The sequence below is a fragment of the Rhineura floridana genome, chromosome 3 (assembly GCF_030035675.1).
Source record: "Rhineura floridana isolate rRhiFlo1 chromosome 3, rRhiFlo1.hap2, whole genome shotgun sequence".
Lineage (NCBI taxonomy): Eukaryota > Metazoa > Chordata > Lepidosauria > Squamata > Rhineuridae > Rhineura > Rhineura floridana.
The window spans coordinates 197,687,377-197,696,363 of NC_084482.1; the positions used below are offsets into that span (position 1 = coordinate 197,687,377).

General features: G+C 47.9%; 1 protein-coding gene across 3 annotated transcripts; it reads left to right on the forward strand.

Annotated features, from left to right (window-relative positions):
- The first annotated feature begins 326 nt into the window (after window positions 1-326).
- NFKBIL1 (NFKB inhibitor like 1) lies at window positions 327-7,979 on the forward strand. Of its 3 annotated transcripts, none has more exons than XM_061619397.1 (5): window positions 327-427; window positions 755-1,065; window positions 3,857-3,969; window positions 4,073-4,190; window positions 7,383-7,979. In XM_061619397.1, the coding sequence occupies exons 2-5, from the start codon at window positions 777-779 to the stop codon at window positions 7,922-7,924; spliced, it is 1,062 nt and encodes a 353-aa protein (XP_061475381.1). In that variant the 5' UTR covers window positions 327-427; window positions 755-776; the 3' UTR covers window positions 7,925-7,979. The 3 variants fall into 3 exon arrangements, with proteins under 3 accessions (XP_061475381.1, XP_061475379.1, XP_061475380.1); XM_061619396.1 differs by having other exon boundaries at window positions 339-427; window positions 702-1,065; XM_061619395.1 differs by having other exon boundaries at window positions 331-1,065.
- The last annotated feature ends 1,008 nt before the right edge of the window (window positions 7,980-8,987 follow it).

Genomic DNA, 8,987 nt, shown 5'->3' on the forward strand with positions numbered 1-8,987 from the left:
TTCAAATTGCTTCACATAATTATCTCATTAGTCCACACAGCAGCCTTCGCCAACCTGGCGCCCTCCCGATGTTTTGGACGACAACTCCCATCAGCCAGGTTGGCGAAGGCTGCCTTACAGCAACTTGTAAGGTAAAGGGGCAGATGATTTTCTAGAATGGTGAGAAAGAACGACAACGTAGATATACCGTCTCGGAGAGTTAGGTGACTTTCCGGTCCTAGCTCAAGGTTTCCTACCCGGACTCTAAAATGGTGGCACCAAGTATGGGCATGCAAAAAAAATCGCTTCACTTTGGGTCGCCACCTGACGTCACATCCGCCCTCATCTGTGTGTGCCCTTTCCCCTTCCCCTATGGAAATTGCACCAATCAATGCAAACGTGCGCCCCTTTTCGTGTAAAACCTTGGAGTTGTTGGAGGAGTGTTTAGGTAATTACGATGGCGAAGGAGGGATTGGATTGGGGTGGGGTGCGTAATTAAAGAAAGAGATGCTCAGAGTTATTCAGAAGGGGAAACAGGGAAGGGAGGCAGTGTGCCAGTAAATCCCAGTTGTTTGGACATCTAAGTTGAGAGAGTGACGTTGCGCTCAGGTCCTGCTTGTGGGCTTTCCAGAAGAGAAATCTGGTTGGCCACCGTGAGGACAGGATACTGAACTAGATGGGCCTTTGGCCTGATCCAGCAGGGCTCTTCTTACGTTCTTCAGAGTGGCTGAGACCATGGAGTGGCATTGGTACCGATCCTGTATCTTCCCCGCAGCTTGACAAGCCCTTTCGACTGGATGCCCGTTCCCATGGCATCAAGGTACCAGCGTCGCCTGTGGCGCTACGTCAGTTCTGGCCGCCGCCACAAGCTGCGGAGGCTCCTGCAGCATCACAGGGAAGCCTTGGATCTGGGGGAGACGGCCGGGCACAGGAACCGAACCCCACTTCACCGATCCTGTGCCCGACAGGACCACAAAACTGCCATACTCTTGCTGAAGCATGGAGCGGACCCCTCTGTTCTGGACCGGCGTGGGGACACAGCTCTACACGTGGCTGCCCGGCAGGTGGCGCGCAAGGGAAGCACAGGTGAGGTGCGGCCTTAAAATAGCTCCTTGGACAGCAGGCAGAGGCACTAACTGCCCCGCTTCCTCTATGAGTGGAGATCTTTGATCATTTGCAGTGGGAGGAGGAGGTGGAGCAGGTGTGGGAGATCTACAGCCCTCCAGATGTTGCCAACTACAACTCCCATCAGTCCCAGCAAGCATGGCCAATGGTCAGGGAGCATGGGAGCTGTAGTTCAGCAACATCTGGAGGGCCAAAGGTTCCCCACACTTGAGGTAGAATGTAGCATCACAGAGTTGGAAAGGACCTACAAGGTCATCTGGCTTGACCCCCTTCCAATGCAGGAAATCTACTGCTACACCATCCCTGATAGGTAGGACTACAAGCAGAAAGGAGATGCTTTGTTGCTTATTTTGTTTTATCGCTTTATGATTTGTTGGCATGTCCCTTGCATGGGCAGGACTTGTATTGGGGCCACCACTTTCTGAACCCTGCTTGCTTTGGAATGGGCATTGTTAGGGGGTGACCCAAGGGCCCAAATCTTGGATCTTTTGTGCTAGACCCCGGATCCTCTGTTTCTTCCCTTTTTAAAAAAAAAAAAAAAAGTTGTTTACAAGGCTACAGGGAAATCTGCAAAGCACAGTCTTGTGTGACCCCACCCACCATCTTAATTTGCTCAGAGACTTAACTTTACATCTCTCTCTATAAATGTTCATATGCAAATGATATGCAAATTTGGTCATGAGCCTGTGCCTTTCAAGTACCTAGGAATGCCCCTGGTTTGGACCCCTGAGATCCTGGACTGAAGTAGTGGTGACAGCTCCCTTCAAGGCAAAATGGAAGAAACATGGGAAACTGCCTTATACCAAGTCAGACCAGTGGTCCATCTAGCTCAGTATTGTCTACCGTGACTGGCAGCAGCTCTCCAGGGTTTCAGACTGGGGACTTCTCCAGCCCTACCTGGAGAATGGACCTGGGACCTTCTGTGTGCAAAGCAGATGCTCTGCCGCTGAGCCCTGGCTTTTCCCCAAGGGCCCTGTAGATGCAGGCGCTGTGGCTGTCACAAGCCCATGCAGCCGTGGACTGGGGCGAGCCACTTTGGGCTCAGCATGCTTCTGGTCCCTGCATGTTTCCATGAGGATGACATTGATGATGATGATGATGATTTATTAGACTTGTTCGTTGCTTGTTACCCCAAGGTCTCCAAGCGACTTACAACACATTGTAAGGGGAATATATTATTAAGGGGAAGGCAGTCACCGGGACCTCTGCAAGGTTTAAAGGACAATGAATGGAAGCACTTCCTTCTAGCCTGAGACATTATCAATATATAGAGTAGCAGCCTGGGGCAGGGCTCAACATGGCTTTTTGGGACCTTCCCATCTAGCCCTAAGTGTAGTTCCTGATCCCCTTAACTGTCAGTTGTCTTCTTCCACGAGAGCTGAGACAAAAGGGAAAAGGCTCTTTAACCCAGGGGTGCTGTCAGGGCAGGACCTTGTGGCAGACATCCAGGGCCTCACCCAGCGGGAGGCCACCCTTGAACACAGCAGGGTGTCTTTAGCACAGGTTGAAGAAAGTCAAGTAATAAATGTTACCATCTAAAAGGGGCATAAAACCATTAAACCCAGAGTCTAAAAACAATCTAATTGCATTACTGCTTTGTTTATTTGCAACCTACATATCTCGCCTTTCCTCAGAGGAGCTCAGGGTAGCATACGTGGTTCTCCATTTTATCCTCACAACAACCCTGTGAGGTAGGTTAGGCTGAGAAATTGTTACTGGCCCAAGGTGACTTGTATGGCTGAGTGGGGATTTGAACCCTGGTCTCTCAGGTCGTAGTCCAACAGTATAACCATTACACCACCTGGCTCCCTCCTCTGTAGTGTGAACAGCAACAGGAACTTTGGCAGAGTTCTCTCCTTCAGCATCTCAGCTGTTCAGTCCCATGACACCAATTCCAATAAATTTTCCTTGTAGCCATTAGCCTGGTGCAAGTACAGTAAAATGCCAATTAGCACAGAAATAAAACATGGATGAATATACTCTACATTATATGCAATCAAAAATAAAATAAACCTCAAAACTTCCTGGGGTTACTCTTAGATTTAGCTTGCTCAAAGTAATGAGTCACCTTTGCAAACCACTTAATTTAGGTTCAAGATTCTCACTTGGATTTTCTTTTCTACAATTGCAAATAATGCAACTTGATAGGATATAGACTCATTTGGATAACAAGTACATTACTATGTTCTGTATTGGCCACACACTACATTGCGATACAAGATAAGATAACAATTTTTTTCCAGGATAAGCATATAGTGCCTGCTCCGTCGGAGGCAGTGTTTCTGAATACCAGTTGCTGGCAACCGCAGGAGGAGAGAGTGCTTTTGCTCTCAGATCCTTCTTGCAGGCTTCCCGTAGGCATCTGGTTGGCCACTGTGAGAACAGGATGCTGAACTAGATGGGCCATTGGCCTGATCCAGCAGGCTCTTGTTATATTCTTAGTGGGCAATACAATAAATAATGTGCTATATCCTCTATACACCCATTTCCACAGATGCACAATCTGTTTCTTATAGGGATAGGACAACATCTGCCATCCAGATAAGCAGGGTGGATGCATCATCATTATAATTATCATTATTTTAAAAGACACCTGATTAGAAATGAGTAGATCAGTGTTACAAAACCTGGTGTTCCTAATTGCAGTATGTATTATAACCAATAGAGGGCAGCAGGGACAGGGTTGTCTTCTGCAGTTAGCTCAGTGGCCACTAAGAGGCGCCATTCATTAACCTTGTTTTCCTTACCCCAGTGTACGAAGACTTGTTTGCACCCTTGCGAAACCGTTGTCCCTCCGCCATGAGTGTCAGGAACAAAGATGGAAAGACTCCGGGAGACCTCCTGAGACAAACGGAAGAGAAATGGGTATCAGTATGGCTGAGTAGGGAAGGATATTGCCAGAAGTTTGGGTTTCATTCAGATGCCTATCTGTCAAACATGGATTGTGATATTGTGTAATTCTCCGCAGTGCCCTCAGGAGACGTTTGAGGAAAATGAGGCAGAAGATGAAGCTGATGGGGAGTGGCGTCGCAAACTCCTTGGCGAATGGGAGGATGAGAATCAGGAGACGGGCTGGCAGAATGAAGGTGAAGTCTGGCCTTTCGTAGAGTCAAAGATTTAAGAGAGCCAGTGTGGTGGAGTGGTGAGAGAGTTGGACTAGGGCCTGGGAAACCTGGGTTAAAATCCCCACTCAGCCGTGAAGCTCACTTGGTGAGCTGGGGCCAGTCACCAGTTCTCAGCCTAACCTACCTCACAGGATGGTTGTGAAAATAACAGGGAAAGTGGGAGAGCTATGAACACCACCTTGAGCTTCTTGGAAGAAAGGCGGGATATAAAATGCAATAATATATAAATAAAATTCAACCGTGAAGTTCACTGGGTGACTTTGGAGCCATTCACTCTCTCTCTCAGCCTAACCTACCTCACAGGGCTCTCGTGAGGATAAAAAATGGAGAGAACTGTGTACACCACCTTGAGCTCCTTGCAGGACAGGTGGTATATAAACGTAACAATAAATAAATAAAAGTTCTCACAGTGTTAGATGGGCTTCCCTGTGGAGATACAAGCTGTCACAGGGGGAGATATGAGTTTCTGCATGATTTCTGAGTGTGATGAGTGTAGTTAGGGGGCCAGTCTGAGCCCCAGATGGAGGACAGAGCCTGTGTGTGCTGTGTGGCCTGCCTGTGTCCCCCGAGTGAGTCTGCTGCCCTCAAGTGTGGTGGAGGATGCTGTCCTGGCTGCAGGGAAGATGATCAAGGGGCCGGAGCAACTCCCAGATGAGGAACGGTCACAAGACATGAAGCTTGTTCGTTACAGAGAAAAGGCAAGCAAAAGGAGGCATGACAGAGGTGTATAAAATGATGCACAGTGCAGTGGAAGTGGGCAGAGAAACTGTTTTTCTCCCTCTTCCATAACACTGGAACTCGTGGATATCCAGCGAAGCTGAACGTTGGAAGATTCAGGACAGACAGAAGGAAGTCTTCATGCAGCACATGGTTGGATTATGGGATTCGCTCCCACAAGAGGCAGTGACAGCCACCAACTCAGATGGCTTTAAAAGAGGATTAGACACATTAATGGAGGAGAAGGCTGTCAGTAGCTGCTAGCCACAATGGCTTCGCTGTCGGAGGCAGTATGCCTCTGAATGCCAGTTGCTGGGATCCTCAAGTGGAGGGAGAGTCCTGTTGTGCTCAGGTCCTGCTTGTGGGCTTCCCAGAAGCATCTGTTTGGCTACTATGAGAACAGGATGCTGGACTAGACGGGGCATTGGCCATCTAGTCCAGCAGGCTCTTCCGATGTTCTGAAGCTCAGATGTCAGCTTGATTGGATTCTGTATGTAGAATGGGGGGTGGGGAGGCATCTTCTCCTTTACCTCTGGCAGCAAAATGTCTTGGATCAGCCCTGCTTATTACCCAGCGAGGGGGCTTTGCGGAGCAGGAGTGGAGGGCAGGGTGTGCACATGTGGTTGTACCAACCTCTCCCTTTTCAACCATGACACCAGTGCTGTATCCCAGTGTAAGTGATTATAACTGAAGTTCCCTGGGTGGCTTACTTTCAAAAATATGTCTGCTTTTTAAAGGCCCAGTTTGCCTGTATCACCAAACCAAACCATAGCTCAGCCCAAATGTGCGGGCTCCTGGAGAGGAGATTGTAGGTGCTTTGGTCTCCTCCATTCCTGCTTAACCGCTGTGAGCTAAGCCATAGTTTGGCTTAAACTGTCATCAGAACCTGGGGAGGCCACGAGTGGTAAGCCATAGGACAAACCTTGGCTACAGCTTGTGGTTTGTCTGGAGCGAGACAAAACCACAAGTCAGGGTTCAAACAATACACTAAACCAATCCATGGCTTAGCTCACAGCCGCGCAGCAGGACCAAAGGAGCAAAGAGGCTGTCCTCTCCAGAAGCCCACACACTCACAGGTTCACGCCAAACCATGTTTTGGCAGTGTTGCAAACAAACCAGATCAAAATGTGCTATTGGAGGCTTTCCCTGCTGGTCACCAGAATCAAAGTTTTGGTTGCCAGAGGTAACATAGAGACTGTCAAGAATAGCTAAGGTTGGGCTAAGGGCAACCAAAGTAAAATGGCTCAGCCAGAGAAAATTCTGGGTTTTTTTTGCAAAGACCCTTGCGATGTTCAATGCTGGGAAAATTATGGTGTTATGCACCAGCCAGCTGCAGATTGTTATTCTTAGGGGGAGGCAGCTGAGCCTTATCTGCTTCCTGATATCAAAGTCAGGAAGTCTGAGTGCTGTAAGTCAGAGTCTGGCCCTGTGTGAACTTTCTCGGCTATTCCATCACCGTCAAGGAGGTGCCTGGATTGGATCAAAGAAGAGGTGCCTGGATTGGCTAATTGGCCCTCTTGCTGTTGCCAGCAAAACCCCATTAAAAGAAGGGTGATTGTTCAGTTAGTTATTCCTGTTCTCGTTCCTTTCCATCCATCTTGACTCGCCTGTGGACGTTCTGTGGTATATGAAGTCTCAGGGAACCAGGCTCTTATACGTGTTGGAGTGCATATTAGCTAGGCTAGTAAGCTTTGTTGTGTTCTTGTCTGTTGAGCCTCTCACTGTGTTTATGTAAGTGTTGACTATGCCTAACCCTGTTGGGGGCAACTGGGCTTAGAGGAATTTGTACGCTTCTCTTTTTATATGCTCACTTATATTCTTTAATAAACTACCTCTTATTACTTGATGTGTGTTACTTTTGGGCTTTGGCTCTAAATCCAGTCCTTGACCACGATGCTACTGGCTACTGATTACTATTCCAGGATTATTGCTCTAGGGCAAGGAGTGTAATCTTATATCTTGCTCTTGAGGGGATTTTGTTATCTTTGTGGGTGCTCTGAGTGGGAAGGTCTACCTACCTTACAGGGTTGGCGTTGGATGCAACTCAGCCCTGGTAAGGAGAGGCATGGGGAGTGTCTGCCCGGGAACAGTTGCCCAGGGAGGTGGGGACTGCTCTCGGAAGCAAGGACCCTGGGGTCTTGAGGTCAAAGATTCTAAGGGGCTTTGACAGATGCTTCCTCCCTTGACCTGGGAAAGGACTTGAAAAGTTGTTTATGGTATCTGCAGATTGCTTCCACAGCACCCCTTTAATCTGGCGTTGTCATCCTTGACATTTAAAACATCGTCCTCATCCTTTGTTCACACTGTTGTTAAGAGAAATCAAGACAAAAATGTGGCTAGCCAACTTCATTTCAAGGGCATTGCTTGCTTGGGTATATAACAGATGAGATGATCTTTCAGATATCTTATGCTTCTTTTTCTTTTCACCCTTTTTAGATGATTTCTATACCACCGGTCCAGACCCGGAATCTTACGAGGATTGGGTCGATCGCATCGCTCAGGAATACAGGCAAAAACGCTGCCATGGAGAGGAACGCCATAGCCGAAGGCCTAAAGAGGAACCGCAAAAGCCTCCCCTCAAGCTGCAGAGTCTCCTGGAGGAGGAACACCTGCTCTACGAGAAGCGTGCCCGAGCAAAAGAAAAAGAGTTGAAGGAGGCCAAGAGGCTGCGCTACGAGGAGGGCTGCAGCCGGGTCTTCTCTGCCAGCGGTTCACATCTTTTGAGATACGTGGACATTCCCTGGCCGTGTCCGACCGGGACGCCAGAGGAAATGGCTGCCGTGGCACTCCATGGCACAAACCCCACCGACAGAGCAGCTTACCGGCGCTTCCTACGGCGTCAGCAGGCCCTGTGGCACCCGGACAAGTTTGTTCAACGCTGTGGCACGTGCTTAGCTGAACAGGATCGTCGCCGAATCTTGGACACTGTCACTGCGTTGTCCCAAGCATTCAACCGGCTAGCGGAAGATGCCAAATAACTCTCTTTTGCTTTCTGTCAATAAAGTTTTGCCTCTTCAAGAATGCAGAATACTGGATTGTGGTGCAAAAAGGATGTATTTTCCCCCCTCTATTTTTTTTAAAGATTTCTCCATGATGATGATGATGATGATGATGATATTTCCATTTATAGACCGCTCACTATCTGAAAGATCTCAAAGCGGTTTACAGTAGAATACACAAGGTACAATAAAAACCATATCAAGTTAATTTACAAAGCAAAATGCATGAACAAATACATATTGTTGAACCATGAACCTCTTTGAGTCTTTCTGGAGAAGTACAGAGATAAGTGGCTTCACTGGGGCCTTTTTACATGAAATGACCCCCTTTGGAGACAACAGCTGGTGTCGCGTAGGTGTTAAGAATATTAGTTATTTATTTAAAACAGCCTTTGCCAACCTGGTGCCCTCCAGATGTTGCTGGACTACAACTTCCATCAGCCCCAGCCAGCATGGGCAGTGGTCAGGGACGATGGAAGTTGGAATCCAGCAACATCTGGAGGGCCACAGGTTCCCCATTTCTGTTGTATAGAGTTGTATACAACTATAAAAGTGATAGGAATTAAAATACAATGGGTATGAGAAGAAAGAGGTTTACTGGTTAGGGCAAGATAGGAGACTGGAGTCCTGAGATGTGGGCTTCCTGTCAAGGACAGGAAAGCAGAAGTCACTAGTAATGGGAAAAACAAACTAATCCAGAATCCCAAGCATACTGTTGATGTTCATCTGCACACAAGTCCCCATTAATTCTAGTGGAAGGGGTTCCTTTTCCTATTTGGTGGGTGAGTAACTTTGGTCCTCACTGATTTCCTCACTGCATGCTTGTTCACTGCCAAGCAACTGAAGAGCATTGATCAACTGCTGAACAATTACCAGGGAGTCCCTTCAGTGGCACACAGTTCATCAAGTTGTCCAAGGGGAACCCAAGGCCATCCAGTGAAGCTGAAAGGTGGGAGATAAGTAAGGACTTCCTCACACAATGCATAGTTAAACTATGGAGTTTGCTACCACAAGATCATAGAGATGGCCACTAATTTTGATG

What these genes read in the sequence shown, in the direction of transcription:
- NFKBIL1 (XM_061619397.1), top strand. Translation starts at nt 777, where the DNA reads ATGCCCGTTCCCATGGCATCAAGGTACCAGCGTCGCCTGTGGCGCTAC. An exon ending in GACAAACGGAAGAGAAATGG is followed by an intron (nt 3,970 to 4,072) that starts GTATCAGTATGG and finishes AATTCTCCGCAG; the next exon opens with TGCCCTCAGGAGACGTTTGA. An exon ending in GACGGGCTGGCAGAATGAAG is followed by an intron (nt 4,191 to 7,382) that starts GTGAAGTCTGGC and finishes CACCCTTTTTAG; the next exon opens with ATGATTTCTATACCACCGGT.